Raw genomic sequence first — 24,329 nt, 5'->3', positions numbered from 1 at the left:
AACCAGAGCAAATGAGGACTTTTGCGCCCCCGTGGCACACAACTGCAAAGCGCTCAACTACACGGAATCAGACCTACCCATCCCCCGTTATCTTGTATCCAGCTGTTCAGAGGTCCATTTAAATACTCCGTCATCCACTCCGCGATGTTGTCCACCTGCGCTGTCATCTCTTCCTTGCCGGCGCACTCCACGCACACCGTGCCCCCGAACTCGAAGAAAGCGATAATCCGGCCCCAGTTCACCCCGTCCCGGAACAGTTCGTCTATCACCTCGGCGAATCTCCTTTGCGCCGTGGTGGAGGTGAGATACAGCTGCCGCGACATCTCCGTGAAGTCCGGCTGGTACAGTCTCTCAAGTTCGTCTCCAGCCTCGCGGAGGACTCTGTGGATGGCGGCGGCGCTCGGGTCGGACTGCGCGAGCCGCTTGCAGAGGTGGGGGATGCTGTCGCTCTCAGGCCCGGTGCTGGCTTCACGGCACCGGCGCACCAAAGTCGGTGGAGGGACAACTATCGACCCATTATTAGCAGCATCTTCATCCCGGACATCATCGAATCCAAACACGTAGCCCCGTTTGGAGAGTTTATGGCAGATATACTTTTCCACAATGTTGCGATTACACTCGTTCGCCATTCCGGTTAAATTTGGCACTGACTGTATAAACAGAGGTTGCCCTAAATTAAATACATTATGAACGAATTTGTGCACTCTTCAGTGCAGAGCACAGGGTGATCCAAAACTCGATTGTGTCCGAATACAAGCAGTGCAACGAGTAATCCCACACAGGACGCAAATGCTTCGCGAGTTGCAGAAAATCCCCTAAAAGCTGCGCAGAAAAACGTTTTAAAAGTGAAAAAATACTGAGTCCGTGTCAGCAGCAGTCTTCATTTCTCGAATCCTTTGAGGGACGTTGGCGACCTTCTCTTTGCATTGAAATCCAATATGCGGAAGAGGTTGGAGTAGTGTTGATCTATTCCTGTGCACATCACCCAGACGCGCGGATAAAAGCATGAATGAAGGCTGAAGTTGCACGCGCCTGAAGGGGCTTCAAACGCCGCCAACTATTTTAGCAGCGTTTACGCACAACCAGGCGCGGGACTGTGAGCCAGACAAGGTCGGACTGAGTCCTCTTCCACGATTGCTCCTCATATCCTCCTCAGCAGCTCCCTGCCCACCGCCAGTGCTGCTGGTGAGGTATTCCTGACGTCAGCTACGCAAAGTAATTCCTTTGGCTGCGCTCGGAGACTCCAAGTGCACATGAAGAACTGCACTAAAAATCATTAATGGCCCCTATTCTCGTGATTGCATGTTTTAAAACAGCAATTTTATGACTGGAATCCGCACAAACTTCACTCAGAATAACATAAAAACAACCTCAAGTTAGTTGCTCACAAAAACGTGCAAGAAAAGCTCTTAGAGGATCCTGGTTAATTCATGAGGAGCATGCCCTTCTGTTGTGGGGCTGCTTTGATGTGGTCCAGCCACCCCCTTGTGGATGGAGATCCAACCTGGCAGTACAAAATTCATGTACCTGTGTGCAACTTCCCTGTGTTTCTTTGATTCCCTATCTGGTCTCCTCCATCTGTCCTGCGTCTTCTCTGATGGGACAAACAAAACATCAAAAATCCTGTTTTCTGCTCTGGAAAGTTTCCTCATGGAAGATTGAAATCTGATCTCAAACAGAACTCCTACATTCCCAAAGCTCTCTCCAGACCTTCCCAATATCAAACTCCCGAAGGACCAAAGTCACTGCTACTGAATTGAGGCTTAAGTCGCAAAAAGGTAGCATGTGGCCGTGACAAAACATAGAATCAAGAAAAAAAATTAAAATCAGAGAAGATGATACACAAATGTCCAAGGGTGTCAGTTTCATTTTACACATAACGTTTGTTCATTTTCAGCATTCTGGTGAATAATTATGCAATAACATATAGTGGAAATTAGCTGTAGGCAATATGGCCATAAAATATCTCAATAGTTCAGAGGTTTTTGAAACCATGATATTCTTGATAATATGACAAAACACTGTAAATATTTAATGCCTGTTAGGTGGGGAATTCCCTGAGATGTGTTTTTCAGTTATTATAGATTAATATTTTAAAAATTAATATTAGCATAAATGTTAGTTTGCCCTTAAATATTCAATAAAAACTAATTAATAAAAACTGATCCGCTTTTTATTTTGTAAAAAACAGAAACCCAGAGTGAGGTTCAGATTGTGTGTAAAATATTAACAGAATCAACCACATATTACACATCTGCAGTTGCCAACTACAAATAAATACCATTGAATCTATTCATAGTACACATATAAATTAAATCATCAGGCGATTTTACTTTTAACCATCCTTACAAAGTTACTACATATCCTAACTTATTATCTTTAGCCTGCTTTTACAAAACCCTTCAAAAATAGAATTTTTTTTCCAACAGCAGGCTTACATTAAAACAGGCTTATGACAAAATGACTAGGCAGCGCTGATTCCCATAACCATACTCTCCTGTCTGCCTGCACAAGGCGAGAGAGGAGAGGGAGACGTGCTGTGTTGTTGCCAGAGGACCCACTAACTGAGTTTACTCTGAGCCGCAAGTCACTAAAAGGGTCTGAAAGGTCCGGAGCTGCTCATAAAACATTTAGTCAGATGCCTAGGCCTAACGTCACTGATTACACATGACTGAAGTCGCTTCCCTTTTTGGAACTGGACTCCATAGAGGAGCTGGTAGCAATTTCACCTCAGTCATGTTTGTTATTGTTGCACGCAACAGTCTGATGTCATTATGTCAACAAGCCAAATTACTGCCATTATCATGATATTTGTTTTTAAAAAATCACATTCAGTATTATAGTGGTGTTATTGTGATTGACATGATATGGCACACCACCAGGGAGCAAAAATGCACTTTTTAAAAATTGAGGGGGAAATCTCCCCTGCTTCCCCCCCAAAAATCTGCACCTATGCAAACATCCATCAACACTGATAACCTAAAGGATGCAGGCAAGGAATTCGATTTGTTTTTTCTTCACAGGTATTTATTGAGTTTATTATGTAAGAAAATAAGACAAAGAAACGTTCCACTTCTCACATTTTCTTTCAATGGCACACAAGGTGAAGGTGTTAAGTTTTTTGGCAGAAAAAAAGTCTAAAGCAAGAAACAAGAATGAAACAAAAGAGTGAATTATGACTTTCATGTTCAATACCTAAAAACGCAGATTAATTATCCGATGATGACACCATTAAATAAGGGGAAACTAGCCTGGCCGTTACAGAATTTAAATCTCGACTGTATGTTCAAACATATTGTAAGCATAGGCTTAATTTGCATAGCTTAAAAGGGTAAAACAAAACTGCTTTTATATGGGCTACATGTTCTATCAACCATGTGTTGCTACCTCAAGGTAAAAGAGAACTTTGAAAGCAATAAATGTACAATAATGAAAAGCTCTTGAGTGCAGGACAGTATGCCTTTAACCAATTTCAAATGAGAACATCATCAAACGTGAGTCATCCATTCTCACTTTCATAACTTGGATTTCTTTAAGGCTGGTTTTTTCATACAAAGACTGGAAATCGACAAAATACACAAATAAAACAGTTGGCATTTTACACTGAAAATTATTAAAGATTAAGCACTAAATTAACTGGTAAACCACACGTGGGTATAAGCCACATTTCTCTGTGGACAGGTCCATTCTTTTAGCATTAGCTTCATCAGTAGTCATGTCTTAAGGCTTAGAATGGGTCCCCACACTGCTCCACAGATTTAACTAACTAAGATCAACGGAGCAGCAACATCGAAAAAAATCTCAAATAAATGCATTGCATCTACAGAAATTGTCTTAACACATTTTGGCATTCAAATATTGGTGTATTTAAAAAAAAATATGCTCTGATTTGTACGCTTTGTATTGAAGTACATTCTCCCCGTTTGTGATGGACCAAAGGAAGACTTGCAAGAGTCGACACTGTACTTTTTTCCTCCTATAAGCGAAACATGTGGAAAACACGTGGTAAATACAAGGAGGGAATCGATATTGTCATTTAGGGAACTGCAGTGTCCCAACTGTGCACGACAGGGTGACAGCAGGTCAAAATCAGAGGGACAAAGATCACACTACCACTCTAGTCCCTCTATTATTTTGGCCTTTATGTAAAACAAATCTCTAGCGCCCTCACTAGACCTACAGGGACATGACTCGAACCAGCGAGTCTTGCCCTGCCCTGACTTAAACCGCCCCAACAAATGATGGATCCCACTTGGATCTCAACTGGCTGGGGTGGCTGAATATGTGCACCGACACATAAAACTGCATGTATAAGCGATACGCTTCCTTTCACACATTTAATGAAAAAAAAAAGTGTATTGATCTTGGTCATATTCACAGGTGAAAAGTGAAACTACCTGTGCTGCTCTTCCCCCCCCTCCCTCCATCTTTTGATTTAATGGCTTAAACCCATAGTACCTGCGTTCCTTTCTCAATGAAAAAAAAGGGATGCTGAGAAATAATTTGGTGTGTTTATTCCCGAGACGCTAAAATCTAATGGCTTTTCTCTCCCCAGGGGTTTGGCTCAGTCACAGCAAACACAAAATACACACATCATCCAGGCACACCGTTCACCCGAAAATATTTCCCCAAACACTGTCAATAATGTCTCAATATTATTATTTTCTGGAAATTATGTTTTTGCATTAGTAAATTTTAAAAAACAACATCACACATGCTCCCTCTCTCTCTCTCTGATATCACTGATACTCTTGTCTCACATCCACACTTTGTTCACACAGAGCACAAAACAAAACAAACAATACACTGAGGGTCACAAACACAGAGGTTATTCAGTCAAAAGGGAAGGTGCTTTGCCTGCAAAGACTTGTGGTATGAAAAGGAGGAGAAGGAAGGATCTTATTGGATGAAAACAGTGAAATTCCTACAAGGTGGACCTACTTTTGAAACAAAATGACTGCTGAGAGTTACCATTCTGGTTTTCACTATAGCCCCTGGTGGGAGGGAATATCAAAGCCATATTTGGCACAACCGGTCAGACAAGCTATCCGTCACTTTTCCTGTTTGTGTGGGGAAAAAAACAGCTCTGTGCAAGCAGAGGTAAGGAGAACTGATATCTAGTCTGTGGTTCACATAGCCTACCTACTTTAAAGCCAGGCTGTGGGATGTTTAGTCTGCCCTCATTCCCTTGAAGTAAGGCTGCTCCCCAAAAAAGAAGCAGGTGGACACATGAAACTGAAAAGTCACTGGAGTGCTCTGAGGGGATAGAAAAATCAACATGACTGTGAAATCTATGGAGGAGTTACATAACTGGATAAGCGAAGAGTAAACATCTGCCGCTTCCTTTCATCCCATCTGTTGATATCAGAAATGCGCTCAAAGCTTGGCCTTTTCCCCACCTATGGTTGTGCACTTGTACAGCTGGACGAAGGGAAGGGAGGGGAGGGGATGGGGGTGTGTTGGGGAGGATGAGAATGGGCATCGGGCTGTGACAAAGGTAAGGCTGCTGTTACTCCCTCTTATCGGCTGCTTTCGACTGCTCCCTCTGAATCATGCAGCGGCGCACAATGCTGTCAAAACTCCCCAGGTAGAAGAGGGCGATGGTCCGAAATAATCCCATGGTAACAATCTGTTCACAAGATAAATTGAGGTTAGAGTTGCATATTGTCAACAACAGCATGGAGCAGCACGACTCCAGCCAATGTGACAGCGTTGTGGACAAGGCTTCACCTGCTGAAGGCCTTCTGTGATGGAGGTCACAGGTGACATTCCACAGGTGAGAGCTGAGAGCATGTACCCGTCAGGTCCAACAGAGCTGTTGAAGTTTCCTTGCTACAAGAGCAAAGAAAATAATAGACAGGTAGATTTTTAAAAGACTACTAATCCACTTAATGTTTAAAACAAGAGGGTGTGTCAGTAGCAGGTGAGACGAACATCTTACCACTGCATCCCGAACAATGATTTTGGCCACCTGTTCTGGTTGGCAAACTCCGGAGGTTTCAGAGATTAATTTGGTCTCTAGAGGCTATTGGGAGGAAAGAAGAAAGGATGCTTTTGAATAGAGGTTAATTGTGAAAATCTGTTACTAGTTGTTGTTAAAGAGATGTTTACCTTTGTCTTGTTTTCCTCAGCCAGTCCTGGAGTGTCAGTGTCAGGGGGGTAGGCCACAGTCACATAGATATTGTATGGCTTTATCTGGAGTAGAAGAACAGCAACACCTGCTGAGCATTATGTCCTACTGTTTCACCGTGATGATAGTTGACAACAAATAATTTTTTAGACAAATTAGACCTGGGGTTGGCAGTTTATTTGTTTCATTTAAGTGGACTATGAGAAAGCTAGACTTCTGCACCTCCTCTTGGATCGGTTTTCAGGTCTTAAAAAAAATTAGGTTGTTATGGGAGACTTCAGCCAATCACATGTCATTGCAGGGAGAGGCTGTTCCTCTTTGCTAATCTGTGCAAGATGATATTCAAGTATTAAGAGTACAGAAAACTCACCTCCATCTGTAGAGACTCTGCTAAGCCACGCAGGGCAAACTTGGACGGGGAGTAGGCAGTGTACCCAAACAGTCCGATCTGGCCTGCCTGTGAGGACACGAACATGATTCGGCCCATTCTTCGCTCCTTCATGGTGGTTATGACAGCCCGTGTCGGGTAAACGCTGCCCAGGTAGTTCACTTCCATCAGTTTCTGTTTGGTAACAAGGCCAAAGGTTACACTTATTATAACAAGGTTGTCCACAGTGTAGCACTGCATAAATGTAGCAACATTTTCTATAACCTGAGTACTGTGGAAGAAATTCTCTAATATATTCACTGCAATTTGCAAAAATTATCATCTAGGAATTTAAGCCCCTTAATCTTTTCTGACAGTAACTAAATCCTCTTCAGAGCCACACAGCAAACCCCCCATTTACCTATCTGTTTAATCTTGAATGTACAAAACATATTTTCAGACAAATTTTGATGTCTTAGTGCAAATCTACCATGTTGGTTGAGATTAAATATATGTGCTTTTGTAAAGTAAGCCATAAAATCACATTAGTCTTGACCGCTAGAGGGTAATATTTTATGAATATAAATAAAACTTTAAGTATTGCACCTCATATCTTCATAAAGTTTGGAGTGTTAAGTATTATTTCAATAATTTTGAAACAAATTACCCTACTTAAATAAACGTGTTAACCTCATAAAACTATAGATATAAAAATTTATTCTGACACATTTTAATCAATCAGATGCGAATATACTGAGAATAGTTTTTTTAATTAAAACTTTTAGAACTTTTTGGAGCAGCTTATTCGCTTCTGCACATAAATAAGATCATAGTGGTGTCTTGGCTACAGTCCGAGCAACCTACTTTAAAACGGTCCACTTCCACATCCTCGAACTTTCCAGAAACGGATGATCCAGCACAGTTCACTAACATGTCAACAGGCCCCAATTTCTCTTGAGCCTGCATGACAGGAAAAAGCCACTTCAGTACTTCGGCAATGAATTATTTAAAGAGTCTGAGATGTTCCACTGTTGCTAAGAGGGTACCATTACCTGTTTTATCACACTTTCCACCTGGCTGTAATCACTGGAAACATCCACAGATATGCAGAGCACCACCTGAGTAAGAAAAGCATGATCTTATGCAATGTAATGCAAAATGGCATCAGCTGTTATGTACTATATGAACACGTATACAGGCATAATAATAGCTTGGAGTTACACCTTTCATTGAAATAGATGCTGCACCCATACCTGTTTGTCATTGATGGCAAATTTCTCTACCTCCTTCTTCGCTTGAAGCAATTTAGCCTGAGGGAAAAGCGCATATATTTTTCTGTTCTTAGGAACTTAGGAGTCATCAAATTTCACAAATAAAAACATGTCAAATCTTGAAAGTTCACATGCAGGGGAGTTAGTTAACACAAAATAAAGAAAATTTAGCATATACGTATGTGGAGCACATCCTTAATCTGATGTGGAACAAGTTAACCTTTAGAATAGGTTTTACTGTGTTTGACATCAAATGAGTTGGCTATAACAACAAACAGGTTGTGGCTAGGCTAGAAAGAAATGAATGATTGGTTAATAATGATAATAATAGTAATAATAATAATAACAATAAAATTGTATTTATATAGCACCTTTCATACATGGAATGCAGCTCAAAGTGCTTCACAGAGATAGAACAGATGTATGAAGGCATAAAAAACAACAATAAAGTATACAGATGATGAGAAGGGTAAGGTAACCCATAAAAAATAAAATAATAATAATAATAAACACAGACATACAAAAAACACAAAAATATAATAAAATAAACAAACACACAAATAATAATAATAAAAAATTAAAATATCAGAAAATGACCAATGAATCGACAACACCTTACAACAGAAAAGAGCAATGGTGTAAATGGGTAAACTAGTCTAATAAGGTTTATGAATTAAGGGAAGGCTAGAGTAAAGAATGTGTGTTTTGAGCCTTTTCTTAAATATGCTCACAGAGACTAATATGCAGTGGAATTGTGTTCCATTGTTTGGAGCATAGGCACTAAAAGCTGCTTCTGCCACTTTTTGAGTTTTGGGGACTATTAGTAGTCCAGAGTCTGATCGAAGAGCACGATTAGGGGTGTAACATGATAGACAGTCTGCTATGTATGAAGGTGACACATTGTTGAGAGCTTTAAAAACCATTAGGAATACTTTGAAATCACCCCTATATGATATAGGCAGCCAGTGAAGAGATGTGACTATAGAAGTAATGTTTTTTTTCTGAAACCAGACTGATAGGTCTCATAGATGTTATTTCCACAGAGAAATTGGCTGACCTGTGTAAAGACTGCTTGTTCTAGGATTTTACTCAGAAAAGGCAGATTTGAAATTTGTCTAAAATGTCCTAAGTCAGTGGGGTCCAGGTTATGTTTCTTCAGTAATGGTCTAACAGTAGCTGTTTTAAGAGGGTCAGGAAAGGTGCCTGTTTGAAGTGATAGGTTCAGTATTTCCAGTGTGCTGGTGGCAGTCTAATGCTTCTGTGAAAAATGCAGCAGGTATAGGGTCTAACGAGCATGCAGTTGATTTTAGCTGAATAACAATTTTCTTCAGTTCTGCCTCATTTAACATGTTGAAGTTTTCCATTTTAGTCTTTTTGTGGCATGAATAGTCTATAGTTTTTGGTTGAATATGGTTTTGTGCTGACCTCATCCCGCGCCACCAGAGTGATGAATGCTCCTTGCCTGTAGCACTCAATTGCAATGCATTTCCCAATCCCGCTTGAGCCTCCTGTCACCTGAGAATTCAAAGGGGAAAAAAATCATTAATCAAAGGTCAAATATAGGGTAAATGATCTGCAACTCACAGGCTGGGGTGCAGGTAAACTGGAAATGCAATGCAAATGCCTATTGTAAACAATGGCAAAAAGTAGCAAAGTACATTCACTCAAGTACTTTTTCTCTACTACATCTGTCTGCGAGCTTTAGTTACTTTAAGTTTATTTTTTTTCATCCCCTTCATGTCCATTAAAACCCATGCATCTCCAGTTTGTTGTTGTTGACTTTGGTAAACTGACGGATGAAGAGTTCCTGTATGTGTTGACAAAATTCTGCTCCTTATTAAACTACATAAACTTTTTTAAAACCCTCTCGACGGAGAACGCATTGTATAAAGCTGAGGCAGGGCTGTTTTTCTGAGCTTAAGACAAGCTGTCTTTTTCATATATATTATCACAATACTCAGCATATAGCAAAACGTTTAAGATCGCATTTATTGCGACTAAAGTATCACGATAATAACTTGGGTCCTCTGGTGAGTCCATCCTCTATTATGTACATAACAGTGAAGTTGACCAACAAGTTAAGTTAAACTGGAACCTATCAACAATTGTTTCAACAAAACTAAATACTTTAACCGTTATGGAGGTAAGCAATATTGCTAGGATAGAGTGCATTAGTTGTATTTATAATAAATGTATTTAGTTATTCTATATTAACAATATATACTGACAGCTACAGATAATTAAGTACGGAGGCTAGCATTAGTAACCGTTAGCATACCTGTAACTTTAACTTATGTGGGCGTGTTTCCATAACTGACAGTTGACTATCGTTATAAATTCTGCATTAAAAAAATATATTTTTTCAGCAAAAATGTTATGTCCGGTTCTTCGTTATATGTTAGTGTTAATAGGCATAATGTTACACACTTTAAAATGTAAACTCGGCGAGCTCTGAAGGCTAGCTGTAAAGCTAACGTTACAGTAATGTTGATGACTGGACGTTAGCTACCGTTAACAGCCTAACTAATAGTTAGCACTCCGGTGCACTTACCACGACGTGGGCCCCGTTCAATTTCAGGGGTTTGGGACTAATAAGAGGCGATATCATGTATAACAGCAACACAAAGGCAACGATGAAGGCTGCAACTACAAGAAGCATGATAAATGGCAGAAGGAGCCACCAGGAATTGATGAAAAGCCAATCCGTGATCGTTGAGCTCAACGCTTCTTCAGAGGACATGGGTGAAACCTGGCAATCGTTAGCTTGTTTGCTAACTAGCAGGCCAGCTTCTGGGGTCCGATAACAGAGCTACGAGGCAGGCGGCGGCCCTAAAAGGGGGAGGCGAAACGCAGAACTTGGAGGAGGAGTTGTTCGGGGGTTTGGCAGCGAGTCAAAGCTTTGTAACGACCAGGTTTAAGTACCGCGGTGGACCTTGGCTCCCCGTGACAAAGCGCAGTCTGCATAAACCAAAACAAATCGAACTGTGCACTGTAAACGGACGCTCAACGGGCGTATTTGGTAGTTGTAGTTCTGAAGCCGACAGTGTTTTTGTGGAGTCCTTTGGAATCCGAACGCTTCTCGAGTGTGCATTGACAACAAGTCCCACAATGCAATGCCCCGCTTCCTCATCCGTCGTATCCGTTCAGTTAGCCGTCACGCCCACCCAGACCATGGATGTATTGTATGTTGATTGATATGTCTATTTACAATTTTCAATAAAGAGTTAAATAGAAGAAGAAAAAACACACTCTCCTAAATGTATTCACCAGTTAAAAACTGCATCTGACTGTAAAATATTTAATATTTTTATTTCAACTATTTGAAAAAATAGGACTGTCAAATGTGTCAAAGTTTTAAAATTGTGATTAATCACAGAATTTCAATAATTAACCGCAATTAATCCCATTTGTTTATCCCATATTTTCAGTTCCATTATTTTGCATTAAAAACAGTTATGAAGTACATATTAAGAAAGTAAAGTGATTCTTACCAAATAGTCTTGATTAGGAATCTAATGACACCAAAAAACTGCATGGCACTGGCATAAAGTGGGCTTGTTTGTAAAGGGGAGACTCATGGGTACCCAAAGCACCCATTTTCTAATTGATTTCTTGAAGTCAGAGGTTAAGGGGCCCCTGTGAATGACCGTGCCATTTTTCCATCAATGAGCCTTCATTTCTATTGTAAATCCCAATAACAAGTCATATATTTGTTTTTGTTTTTTTAAAAACCAAGCTTTTCTTAATGTATCTATAATTTTTATTTACATTATGGAAACAAAAAAATGAATTTTTCGCATGGGTGAGCTCTTTGCAAAGAAAAGGCTCAAGAGTTGGATATATGTATAGACATGTACAGCAAAATAATAGTTGTTCCCCAATCAAACTCAAAAGACAGCAAAAGAGCACAGCTGTATACAATGTCTAAATGAGTTTACATGACGTGAAAATATTATACATTTCTTAGTTGTTGTGAAAAAGCACTGGATATATAAGTAGTTTGACCAATTTAGAAATAAACAAAAAAGAAGCTTGCAGCTCTTCTAGAAGGCACGTGGTGCACACACTGCTCCTCATGGCTACATATAGTTCATGCTTGGAGATGCATTCCTATATTGTTAAGTATACAAGAAGATGATCTCTCCACCTGAGCCATCAGTGTCTAAATTAGTCTTGTTTTATCAAAATTCATTGTGATTTTGTCTTAACAATAAGGCATGTTTTTTGCAGTTTATATTAAGGATAACCAGCAATGCCTGTGGCTAGTATTAAAAAATATGTACAGTGGGTTCTGAAAAAAATCCATGAGCGGAGTGACAAAGCAATTCAAAGTCCTTGAAAATTGGTAAAGTAATGCTGGTCTGGCACCATTGGTGATCCACCCTTACAGCTGTGTTTAATTCAAAAAACAAATGAGTGAACAAATACAACTGTCCTTTGTATGGAAACTAGATAAACAATCAGAAATTTCCACAGGGCCTAATGCAGCTCTCATACTATCTCTGTCTCAAAACTCCTTACTGTCCGCCACCTTGAAATTAACATATTTCACTGCAACAAATCCTGTGAACTCATGCCTTCACTTCACTCCCCCAGCCCAAGATTTATACATTCCACAAAGTACATTTTGCAATATAGAATGCTTGTTTTTTCTTAATATAAAACAGAGAATACACATGGTTTTTATTACTCTACTAAGATGTGTTCTGGCTGGAAAATAAGGACACCAGTGTGTCCCAATTCAAAAGAAGTTATCTTGATTTCAATAGCCTTACTTGCATTAATTGCTGTGCATGTCTGCCATTGATTTCCCTAAGTTGTATGGGCATTCTGATCATCAATACCTTTAGTGCACAAGTCCAAAAAACTCTCAATTCCCTATGCTGTATTGATTCTTGTTTCAGGTCAGCTGCAGACTTTAAATCTTTAATCTTCTTTGGACAACCGTTAATATCAGATAAAAGTAGGCCCTCGACCCTTTGTGTGGTTATCACATTGGCAAACCAGAGCAATCTTGTCCACTTGTGAAAACCACAAAGCCTGGTGAATGGTTATGATGAGACAGAGACAGAAAAAGGACAAGGACAGGACAGAGAGACAATCACAATTCCTTTGCTTTGGTTTGGCTTGGCTTGGCTCAATCATCCCACCTAGCCTTCTTGTCCAAAGTCCTCTGTGAATTTTTTCAGCTTCTCCAGATCTTGCTCATTTACTGTTGGTTTTGTGTTGGACAGAGACCTCATCATGTCAGACTGAAAAAAAAGGGAAAAAAATTTAAGCAAGGGCTTGAATCTGCATTTCATTACCGTCTAGTATTTTTATATCCTCACCATGCATACTACAGGTTCCATTAGCTTCTCCCCAGGGACCTCCATCCATGTCATTTCCATTGCGTTGGGGTCACCAGGTGAGCAAGGAGTCAAGAGGTCATCTACAAGCATGTTGGGGTCGGTTCTCGAAGGGCCACGTACCTTATTTAAATCACAATATAATAAAAGAAACAAACATGACAATTAGTGAACTATAAAGTGTTACACTGCGGCATAAAACTGAGACAGATATTTTAAAAGATGTACCCGTTTGAAGTGGGTCGCTGACTGGACCTTCCGAACAGGCTGCATTAGTGCGTCTCTGACAACGATGCTGATATCGGCTCCTGAGTATCCGTCTGTCATCTTACCCAGAGTCACAAAGTCACTTTCGGTGATACTGTTGGGGGTTGAGCCCAGGTGGAGCTTGAACATAAAGGAGCGGGCGTGTGCTTCAGGCAGTGGGATATAGATCCTTTTCTCAAATCTGGGGGCGTATTATTGGTGCACAGTGAGCAAAGGTGATTGAAAACATGGTTATTAATCACTTTCACCAAGTAATAACACTTACCTTCTTCTGATGGCTGAGTCTAGGGTCCATGGGATGTTTGTTGCCCCAAGTACCAGCACTCCTGCATTGTCGTTCCCCACACCTGCAAAACAAAAGAAATCAGGGTAAGTACACTACCACCTCTACTTTTAAGAACAACAATTCACAGAAAAAGTAGGGCATTTGGGTGCAAGTTACAAAACTAAAATTACCACTTTGCAGTTGTATGCCTCTGTGCACCAGTGAAGTTGCACTAACAGTTTACTTCTATGTCTGTGAAAACATGGATGCTTCATACATATCGTCCCATGGCAACACAGAACATCTAAACAATCAGCACCATTTCAAGCTGGACACCCAAGATTGGTGTCACCAGTTTGACCAAATGTCTTCTCTTCTGTTCCTGACTTATGATGTTGAGTAATGACCTGAACAGTTCTTGCAAAACATTGTGATGCCACAGTGAATTTGACTTTTTGGATATAAAATGTCATTACTTCATCAATTTAGATATTTATTACATATGATGTCTTGAGTTATGGTGAAAACCATGTTGTGTGAGGTCACAGTCATGCTTGAGTCCAAGTGGACGTTTGTGCCAAATTGAGGAATCTCCCTCAATGCCATCTAGAGATATTGCGTTCACAAGGATGAAACGAACGCAAGGTCACAGTGACCTTTGACCACCAAAATCTAATCAGTTCATCCTTGGGTTCAAGTAAATGTTTGCGCCAAATTTGGAAAAATTCAGGGCACCCAGTTGCTCCCCTGGTAGAGTGGGCGCCCCATGTAACGAAGGCTATGTCCTCGGTGCAGCTGCAGCTTTGATTTCAACGTCAGCCCTCTGCTGCATGTCATCCCCTCTCTCTCCCCCTTTCACGGTAAAACTATCATATCAAATAAAGATGAAAAAGCCAAAAAATAATCTTTAAAAACTTTTTTGGGAAACAATTCCCTAAAGCCTTTCTTGAGATATTGTGGTCACTAAAATGAGAAAGACGAGGTAACAGTGACCTTCACCTTTGACCACCAAAATCCAATCAGTTTATTGTTGAGTTGATGTTTGCATTAAATTTGAAGAAATTCCATGAAGGCATTCTTCGGGTAAAAACATAAATTATATATTGGAAAGAAAACTTAATAAAAATAAATACACTTAATGAGTGTGGTATAATTTAGGCTGTGTCGTCTGCTCACTTAACTGATTGAGAGATGAGATGTGTCAGCATATGAGTGGCTTGCCACCTCTGTTCAACATGTTCCTGTTATTGTAAACTGAGTATGCAAATACAAGAAGCAAGTCTATAAAAAGTTGCCAAAGAGGAAACATACAACAGTTACCAAAAGCATCAATACCGATCACGGATAAGCAACCTTCTCCAGCCTCTGTCCACCCCCTTGATTTGCAAAATGCGACTCTAATTATGGATGGACAACATTTGACTGCAGCTTTTCATCTTAACATTTCCAGCCACACCTCAATCAGTGATGTCACAGCAGGTGTTTTCTATTCACCTGTCAAAGAGCAAATCTGCTCTGACATTTGTTAGGGCTGTGTCCAGAATCAGCATGCTGTAAAGTTTGATTGTGTTTACAGCTCTGCAGCTGCAATTTTTTGCCCTACTTGACTCAGTAATCATTTAACAGTTAGATTTTTCACCCTTAAATAAAAAAAATTAAAAAGTGAACAGGGAGAAGTAGTGAGTGTTTGCTCACTTCCCTACTCTGGGACAAATTGTATGTGCAAAAAAACATTAAAATGAAAGTTCTGACAGCCAATGGGACTTGTTGACGCAACAACCCAAAAATTTTTAAAGTTGCCCAAAAGTACTTTCTTGTCACCCATCCACTGCAGCAATAATTTTCTCATGTGCACAGCTTCAGTTTTTAAGGTGATACATTTGTATTGGCTATGCTAGGTTACTTCAGTGATTCCAGTGCAAATGTAGGATGCAGAGGGAAATGGAAAGAACTGCTCCACTTATTGTGTAAACATCCATTTTTTATTTGAACTGCCGAATTAAATCCCAGAGGCCATTTACACATTCTACATTGCCAAGAAAGGGGTCACTTGTAACTTAAGCGTTAAGTGAAACTATTTAACAATAAGAGACATTTAATATTAATTGCAGCAATCAATGAATAAAAACAACAGTTTTAGTTCATCAGACTTACCCTGCATCTGAACCAGGAACTCTGTCTTAATTCGGCGAGCAGCCTCACTCTCGTTCTCGCTTCTTGAGCCACACAGGGAGTCGATCTCATCAATGAAGATAATTGAAGGCTTGTGTTCCCTTGCAAGGCTGAAAAGGTTCTTAACCAACCTGTGAAGCAAAAAGGATGCTTGAAAAAAACCCCAAAAAAACATGCTACTATTTATACTATACATGCTACTATATATACTATTTCATGCTCAACTCAAAATTTTGTGGATTACTGTAAATATGACTTACTTTTCACTCTCTCCCAGCCATTTGGAGACAAGATCAGATGAGGAGATGGAGAAGAAGGTTGAGTTGTCTGCCTCTGTGGCAACAGCTTTAGCCAGATAGGACTTTCCTGTACCTGGAGGTCCAAAGAGCAAGATCCCTCTCCATGGAGTTCTCTTTCCTGTCAATCAAGCAAAAAGGTAATTTAGGATACATTAATGTCATCAAAGAAATACCAAAAGCACTCTGACTGATTTATGAAAGAGAGATGTTTGCCTCTGTCATTACAGAAGCCTCTCTTAATTAAGATTCAATACCTGTGAAAAGGTGGGGGAATTTGATTGGAAGAATAACAGCTTCTTTCAGTGCCTCCTTGGCTCCCTCTAAACCAGCGACATCATTCCACTTGATGTTTGGTTTCTCCATAACAATTGCACCTGGAGAAAATTACACACGACATCAATGAGGAATCTAAATAATGCCTGAATTATGAAAGACTGACAAGAAATCACAGATACTTCTATAACTCAGTTCAGATTAAACCTAACGCCTCACACTGCTTAACAGTCTTCAAAAGTAATATTACAAACCTGAGAGTTGATTTTGGAACTTCTTTTTCTCTGGATCCTCACCATCATCGCTTTCATTCCTGGAAACACAATCATATGATATTAGAAATATATATAACTTTGTGTATATGTTAAGTATAAAATAATTTATTGCATCTTCAAATATAACAAAGGTCCACTGGAAAAATTTCCACCCAGGTCTGAATGGCATCACATCTGCCCCATCCATAAACACACCCTTTGTCATCAGACCCAGACTCTTTGACGGGCTTGGAGGGAGGAGCGCTGTCTTTCTTTTTTAGATACTCTTTCAGCTTCTCAGCTCTGTCCAGGTATTCACAACATTTTGCCCGGATGCTCACTTTGGCTTTTTCACCCTGGGCTTCATCTGTCAGGGATAACAACAAAAAAAGTTTTTTTCAGGCCTGTGTAATTGTTCCTCTTAACATTTCAGTGTTAGTGTATCCAGAAGTGACTAGTATAAAAACAATAAAAATGTAATCTTATTATAAAAGACTATTATCATTAGTTTTGCTATCACCTCTGCTATGACAGTCTGCGGAACAGCTTGCATGTCTTTTTGAGAAATATAAAGCCCCTCTTACGCCATGTCAAAAAAATGAGTATTATTGGACTGTCATTCGTGTTGTAGCAAAAAGTTGTAATTATCAGACTGTGGACACTGTACTTAATGCCAATGTGCTGTTTTATGCCTTACATTTTACCACATGGAGGAAGTACTGAACAGCAGCCTGGTAAAGATGCAGAGCCTCCTCGTAATTTTTAGCTTTATCCTCCTGAGCTGCCTTGCCGGCAAGATCGATGGCTTTCTAAAACAAGAAAAAACACATAACAATATCAGTTATGGGGTACTAGAATTAATGAAGAAAACAGACAGCTGTGTGAGTTTAAGGGACAGTTAGGATTTTTTAAGTGGGGTTGTAGGGTGTACTTATCCATAGACAGTGTATTACATACAGTAGATCTAGTAGGTCCCAGTTTGGAGAAGCAGGCTGTAATATGACATGGAAACTAAGCAGTTTGTGTTATTGTGTAACTATGGCATTTAAAAGGGTTTGTTCAGAATCACCAAAGTCACACAATAACACAAACTTAAAAACTGATCGAAGCAACAGTACACCAGCAGCTCCCATGTTCAGTGAGCTAAAATAAACATTTTTTTTCAAAGGAGTCTGGTGACTTTAACATAGCATGGACGGAGGAATTGAAGCCATTAACAGCTTCCCCATTGGATCGTGCTGTCTGATGGAAAGGTAAAACATTGAAAATACTCTAAACATAGCATACACTTAACAGATTTTTTTTTTTAGGCGGCTAAAATACGTTGTGTTGTGGAACTCCATCCACAGCAGTACAGACAGGCGTCCATGCATGCCAACTGACATCTACTGTATGTGATACATTGGCTATGGATTAGAGCCTTATATAACTAAAAATACGAACCACCCCTTTAATAAAAACGCATTTTTCTTTATCATAAGTGGGACCGTTTTGAAATCTACGCAGTAAGTGACAAATACGCAAGTGAATATGTCAGTTACATGCAAACTTTCTATTTATACTTAACGTTATTTTCGAGCTATATGGGAATATCAGATTTAATGCGACACCTGTCCTGTGTGGTGGCACTCCGCACGCCGGTGTAGGGGTGCCCAGGACTGACTTTAAATGCACTCTCTTTCACTTCCTTATTGTTTACCGTTATATATTATGTACCTAAAACACAATTCCTACATGTAGCTCAACTTGTACAGACCATAACGCTGACAGGTTTACTTTTCATTTGAAGTGGATGTCTCATTATAGGGGCGAAATAAAACCAGTTAGCTTGCTAGCAACGATAATCCCATTAGCTGAGAATCTTGTCCGTCACGTTTATGTTATACGTAAGTGTCACAGCTGCTTACAACGTCGCTGTAACAGCGGAAAACACTAGCATTTATCGCACACTTGAAACAAAAATGTCACGTTATGGTAGTTTTTTGTTGTTCACAAGTTAGACTTCACTACCGAATTCATGCATATGTTAGCTAACCATGCTAATTAGCAGCTAATACTCCAAACGTTACGCTATTTTACACAGTCGGAAGCATTTATACCGAACACCACCCCGAAAAACAAGGTCAGACATTTCGGTTGTCAACAGCTAGATTACTTTTTCAGTTTGGTTCAAGGTATTAACAACTTTTTTCCCCGTCTTATTTAAGCGCTCTAGTTAGCCTTTGGGTTGGTTCTCAACTTACCTGTAAATTATTGTTAGTAGCCATTATGGCCGGTCACTTGTCCAGTAATCGAATCGAATGTAACGCAGCCGTAAGTAAACAACCTTTAAACACCCTGCTTTATAATTTGACCATATAGGTGAGTTGTTAACTCGACAATCGATGTTTTTATGAAGCTTGTTTTCGTTTCTTCAATCGCTCCCGAGTCAGATCGAGGAGGGAACTTCCGCATTGAAAAGTCGATACCACTCGCATGCACGGAATGCGATGACGTCAAGACGCAGCCTTTGTACAGTTCAGAGTGTCCAGAGTACACACCTACTACATTAGGGAAATCTGACTGCTTTAACAACTATAGGGTGAAGATAGGGGATCAAATGTGACGAAATGAGTTTACTGTCTGTGTAATTGTTGTTACCTTAGTCTTATCATGTGGCTTGTTCTGTGGTGCCTTTGGTTAGTGGTTAGTCCACATACCCCTTACCTTTATGAAGGCCTACCCCTCATAGGTTAACCAAAATGAAACACTGCAAAACTATGAATGAACTATCAACCCTGTAAACATGAATCATCTGACATCTATCAGGCACTTGAACTTAGTCTTGAATTAAGTTTAAACTTTTTAAAGTCCACTCTGCATTCACAATGTGAACTGTACTGTGAACTTGATACATTGCTTTGAATTCATCATCATGAAAAATAACATCTATAAAGAGTGTCCCAGGGATAACATTTTTCTGTAGGCCAACCTGGAAGCTAATGTCGACCTAGTTAACTCATCAAAAAGCCTTTGGGATTTTTCAATTGGATTTTGAATGATAAAATGCATAAAATAAGCTCTGTGGTGAATGAAAGTTCATGATACTTACACGCTTTGGTAAACAAGATAATATTAACAAATTAACATAACATTTGGGGAAGCCTAAATGTAATTGCCAGAGGTAAAAAGCTATAGACTATAAATGAACTACACTATGACTGTGTCACCACTGCTACAGTGCTATAAAGCCATGTTAGGTGCAACTCGGCGTGATAATGTTCTGTAGTCTCATTTAGCCACTTGTCAGCAACTGTCTTTAATGAGACACATAAAAGCTAGAGTTCACTAGTGGGACATTTACTGGTGTATTTTATGTTGTAGAACAAAACATGAAAGTCTTTTAAGCTGTTGTTTACCACAGAGCTTATTTAAGGCTTATAACCAAGAACTCAGCCAAGAAACCTGTTGACTTTGAGATGAGGGAACCAGTGGTGCTGAAATGCTAATTCATTTCAGTGTTTTAGGACTCATTACTGGATGTTTCTATTGTAAAACAAAAATTCATTTAATTTCTATAGTAACCTGTTTATTATCTAGGTAGTCCCGTAGTTCTTCCACTCTGTCCAGGTACTGTTTACATCTATCTCTGATCTTCTGGTTGCCGTCTTTACCCTGAGGCTCACCTGATTGGGAAGGAGAACATTAATTTATTACCATTTTGTAATGTCATTGATTTATTTATTTTTTTTTTACAGACATTGGTTAAACTGTGTATTGCAAAAAGTTAAAGGTTGACACGACTTAAAATTGGCACTTATACAAACAAAAAACATTAGTAGTTGGGGACTGTACTTTATTTATCAGAGTAGGGGGGTGGCTGTGGCGTGAGGTTTTTGTTTTATATATCATGACCCTCCCTACAATTACTTTTCCTTGAGCCTCCCAGAGTGACTGGGGCAAAATGCATGACCCTCCGTTCACCATAAATAACCATATTTCACAGGTTCTGGCTATGAGAAATGGTGTGATTTTGAAAGAAAACATGCCTTTTAATCCACTTTTAGTCTTCGAGGTTCTTAGGGTATTTAAAATAAATACAAAATACAACCTTTTAAAGTTGAATGTCCTTCCCCTAAGCCAAATAAAAAAACACAACTCCCTCCCCAGTGCTTAAAAAATTAGTCATAGTGCCTCCCCTGTTTTGCACCACCCCCTCCCCTCTCATAAATTATGAACAGACCATTGAGTAATTTTACTTGTAGATGCTAATTGGTCCATCAGGCAATGACAATGATGCACATTTTTTTACAGACCGTTAGAATGATCTCAAATGTTTCATTATGTGACATTAGATGTTTCCAGCCATAGTGACGCACGTTTTAAAATGTGTAGAAAATACTTGACTGCATGTTGGTAGGAGCGGATGGCCTCCTCATAGTTCCCAGCCTGGTCTTCCTCTGAGGCCTTCTGCGCTACAGCAATAGCTTTCTGAAAGAGCAGGAAATCATTTAATAATTTTGATACTGTCATATATTAAATATCTATTGAAATACCTACAGAGTCTACATTGGAACCTCAAATTCAGGGAGTTCACATAATCTCAGTGTTATATAAACTGCTTAAATCTACTTAAGCCAAAACGAAATATACTACCGTAACATTGTTACACCAATGACAGTTTGTACCATATTATAAACTAAATCTTAATTTCTAAAAATGCTCTGGAGCTAGTGCTGACATGACTCATTTAGTAGCTGATCAACAGAAAATTGATTAATTTCATGTTTGGTACCCCAGTTATTTTATGAATTTATTATGTAATAACAGACCTTCATGGCAGGTGTTCTGACTTGTCATTGCAGGGTTAGCCTAAGTGTAATTAAAAACATCAATCAAGTGTATTGTTAAGTCATGCCACAGTACCAAGATCCTGGAACTTGTTTACCTAAAATAAATGAATTATCCATAGTGGTATTACTTACACCTGTCAAAATGTCTACTGTGAAAAAGGTCTGTCCCAAACATTTTCTTATGGACATTATCAGTGTTCACTTTTTAAAAAGTTAAATGTTAGTAAATTAAGTAATAAGTGATTATTGTATAGTCAGTTCAAATCTGCCAGTTAATATCACTGATGTGACCAAATAAGTTTATGTCTAAATTGCCTCTAACTTTCATATAATGTTATTCAGTTATATGGTGACATTGTGTAACAAAGTAAAGTAAACTGTCTTTGTAGCAGCTGTCTTACAACACTGTTCCTTATAACTGAGTGGGAAATGAATTATTGATATTAGTCGGGGGTCTATGTAAATTCCACCCACCTATTACTGTACATTTATGGCACCTGCTATTCACCTGTTAAAGAGAATTTGACTACATATTGGTATCTAACCATTCATATCACAAATACAACCTTGTATTTGGTGACATTCCCTAAGTAAAACAGTTAATAAACTGTGGATGAATCATTTCACAGACTGCCCTTGAATCTGTGGGGTTGATGTGAATCACTATTTTTGTCTCTTGCACAGTGGTGCCCCCCAGGATTTTTTTCATAGAGGTAGCTAGTTTAGGCCACTTAAAATCTTGGGGTGGCACACCAAAACTAAAAGTCATAACTGAATTCTGGGGACTTGCTTATGCTGTTGAGGTAAAGTTGGAAATTATGTCAGTATGAGAGTTAAGGAATCATGTAATTATATACTTTGGATTTATTTTACAGGTAATATTACTTATTATCTGATGTGCATAGACTAATACAGGTACAGTTAAGGTTTTAAATGTGCTATGAACCTGTAAATATATGTGCTTGACAATTTATTGCTCCTCAATGATGCTGTTTGTCCTTTTTCTTAAGAAGACATATATACAGCTTTAATATAAAAGAGTACTTTGATTGTAAACACAATATTTACTAGAAACAAACCTTCTTAGGTTTAGGGGAGACTCCTGGGTACCAATTTAATTTTAATTCAAATATCTTGAGGTGATAGGTCAAGGAATCCCTTTGAAAATGGCCTCACCAGTTGGTCCCTTGCCAAAATTTAGCTTAACATTGGAGGATCATTTAACCCATTTCCCAACGAGCTATGCCAACATGGTTGGTGACTGTAGTGCAGCCTCATAAAGACGCTATCTACCTCCAATCATATTCACCAGCAATTGTATCTGGAAGGGCCAAGCCCCCCCCCCCCCCCCCCCCCCTTGGGAGCATCACTGCTTATGCAAAACACAAATATTGACACAAAACCCTCCCTGCATTCAAATAAACAACCGCAAATTACGTAAGAATTTTATAAAACCACTTCAATGCAACATTTAATACTTTTAGAAATACATAGACTGGATTACAATAAAACATTCAACAAAATGAAACCTGCCAGACTGCATACAGATAATGGGATACACTCGCTGTATTCGTCCCAGTTTGAGTCACTTGTTAAACTTCGTCGACAAATGGAAAGCGTCCAGTCTTAAAAAAAGTTCTTCGTCCTACCTGTAGATTTGTTGGCTCCATGCGGAGTCCTGTGGGTATTAAAAACACAACAGTCCTAAGCCGTGATCCCCTCACGTCTTGTTTCGTTTACCCAGCCGTATGTCACCGCACAACAAGTTCCTGTTTGCTTATCACGCCCTCAGCAGTGACACGCGCATTCAAGAAAAGCAGCCTGCCCAGTTAAAGGAATGGCAGCGATGCTGCAAACCTCCTGCCAGTGACTCACGATGCTTAATTGTTGCCGTGCAAGTTACAAAGACAATACAAGTTGCTGAGTCATTGTATTAATGCCCTAAATAGAAACAACTATGTTAGAGTTGTGTTATTACTTGCTTTCATCGAGACTCCTTTTGGGAGAGTGGAAATAATAAACAAGATACAGACAGAAAAGAGATGTTTTAGTTGTAACACAATATTGTAGCTCGTATATCAGAAGGTCGAGTGACACGTAGAACCGGAGACCTCGATACTGTGCGTGATACTTCAGTCCACTTCAGTGATCATTTGTTACTAACCCTCGTGTGATGTCTGTTTTTTCCACCAGAGGTCGCTCCAAGATCACTGTAGAAGGACCAACAATGTGAAGAATCTGCAAACCCAGTGATGGGGTACTTTACAGGTCTGGGGCTCCACTGAGCCTGCTACAAGAGGTAATACTTTCATATCAAGACTTAAGCATGTAAAATTATATAAATTAAATATTGTGTGTCCAGTGTTGGCGAAGATGTTTTGAAAGCAAAGCTTACCAAATACTTCACACTGGAAGAAATTAAAGTACAGCAATGCTACCAGAGAGAAATTTAATTTGGTGAACTAATATTAAAGTCATTCAAACTACTTTGTTAAAAACTTCTAACTGACACTGCACATGAGATATGACATTCTAAAAAAATATATATAATAAGAACAAGTCACATGCCATCAAAAACTCAGTTGGGTTTATTGGAAAAAAGTTGCTATCAGTCAGACACCTGCCTTCTTGACACCAGCGTCCAGGTGGGGGCATTGCACCAATCAGGATTACTCGGCTAGCCAGGTTTCTTCTAAAGTAGCGTGCAACGACTTCTCTGACATTTGTTAATAAGAAGCAATAATCATAGTTTTGACTAAGTGAAATCAAAGGGGGTTCAATTACAATGGTGAAGCAATGGCAAAATAAATATTTAAAAGATCACTGCTTTTTTTTGTATAATCATACTGTC

At 39.3% G+C, this 24,329-nt stretch overlaps 3 protein-coding genes across 4 annotated transcripts in view; all 3 read right to left on the bottom strand.

The window, feature by feature from the left end:
• Positions 1-1,116, bottom strand: part of bcl2b (BCL2 apoptosis regulator b) — a 37,704-nt gene extending 36,588 nt beyond the window's left edge. The window contains exon 1 of the mRNA XM_042497777.1: positions 78-1,116. Coding sequence (XP_042353711.1) covers positions 78-629 — 552 coding nt within the window. The 5' untranslated portion in view covers positions 630-1,116. The remainder of the gene's footprint in view (positions 1-77) is intronic.
• Positions 1,117-3,021: 1,905 nt separating this feature from the next.
• On the bottom strand, positions 3,022-10,777 carry kdsr (3-ketodihydrosphingosine reductase). The gene is made up of 10 exons (XM_042498193.1): positions 10,320-10,777; positions 9,194-9,283; positions 7,751-7,807; positions 7,550-7,615; positions 7,362-7,457; positions 6,501-6,692; positions 6,112-6,195; positions 5,942-6,025; positions 5,731-5,832; positions 3,022-5,629 (listed from the first exon to the last, which is right to left on the bottom strand). Exons 1-10 carry the CDS (start codon positions 10,506-10,508, stop codon positions 5,510-5,512), a joined length of 1,080 nt encoding a protein of 359 aa, XP_042354127.1. The 5' UTR covers positions 10,509-10,777; the 3' UTR covers positions 3,022-5,509.
• A 733-nt stretch (positions 10,778-11,510) lies between these two features.
• On the bottom strand, positions 11,511-23,235 carry vps4b (vacuolar protein sorting 4 homolog B). Of its 2 annotated transcripts, XM_042497873.1 has the most exons (13): positions 23,128-23,235; positions 21,005-21,116; positions 20,211-20,311; positions 17,344-17,455; positions 16,863-17,013; positions 16,647-16,705; positions 16,374-16,493; positions 16,081-16,237; positions 15,803-15,951; positions 13,649-13,730; positions 13,345-13,564; positions 13,099-13,239; positions 11,511-13,020 (listed from the first exon to the last, which is right to left on the bottom strand). In XM_042497873.1, the coding sequence occupies exons 1-13, from the start codon at positions 23,146-23,148 to the stop codon at positions 12,919-12,921; spliced, it is 1,527 nt and encodes a 508-aa protein (XP_042353807.1). In that variant the 5' UTR covers positions 23,149-23,235; the 3' UTR covers positions 11,511-12,918. The 2 variants fall into 2 exon arrangements, with proteins under 2 accessions (XP_042353807.1, XP_042353808.1); XM_042497874.1 differs by lacking the exons at positions 20,211-20,311; positions 21,005-21,116; positions 23,128-23,235 and adding an exon at positions 18,890-19,111.
• Positions 23,236-24,329: the final 1,094 nt, after the last annotated feature.

The sequence above is a fragment of the Plectropomus leopardus genome, chromosome 12 (assembly GCF_008729295.1).
Source record: "Plectropomus leopardus isolate mb chromosome 12, YSFRI_Pleo_2.0, whole genome shotgun sequence".
NCBI classification, from domain to species: domain Eukaryota; kingdom Metazoa; phylum Chordata; class Actinopteri; order Perciformes; family Serranidae; genus Plectropomus; species Plectropomus leopardus.
Note: the sequence above shows the minus strand (reverse complement) of the source record. Positions and strands in the feature narration are given on the sequence as shown.

What these genes read in the sequence shown, in the direction of transcription:
- kdsr (XM_042498193.1), bottom strand. Translation starts at nt 10,508, where the DNA reads ATGTCCTCTGAAGAAGCGTTGAGCTCAACGATCACGGATTGGCTTTTC. An exon ending in TGAACGGGGCCCACGTCGTG is followed by an intron (nt 9,284 to 10,319) that starts GTAAGTGCACCG and finishes TTGAATTCTCAG; the next exon opens with GTGACAGGAGGCTCAAGCGG. An exon ending in CAGAGTCTCTACAGATGGAG is followed by an intron (nt 6,196 to 6,500) that starts GTGAGTTTTCTG and finishes CTTCTACTCCAG; the next exon opens with ATAAAGCCATACAATATCTA.
- vps4b (XM_042497873.1), bottom strand. Translation starts at nt 23,148, where the DNA reads ATGGAGCCAACAAATCTACAG. An exon ending in ACTACCTAGATAATAAACAG is followed by an intron (nt 17,456 to 20,210) that starts GTTACTATAGAA and finishes TTCTTGTTTTAG; the next exon opens with AAAGCCATCGATCTTGCCGG. An exon ending in GTTCCAAAATCAACTCTCAG is followed by an intron (nt 16,494 to 16,646) that starts GTTTGTAATATT and finishes AATTTTCTCCAG; the next exon opens with GTGCAATTGTTATGGAGAAA.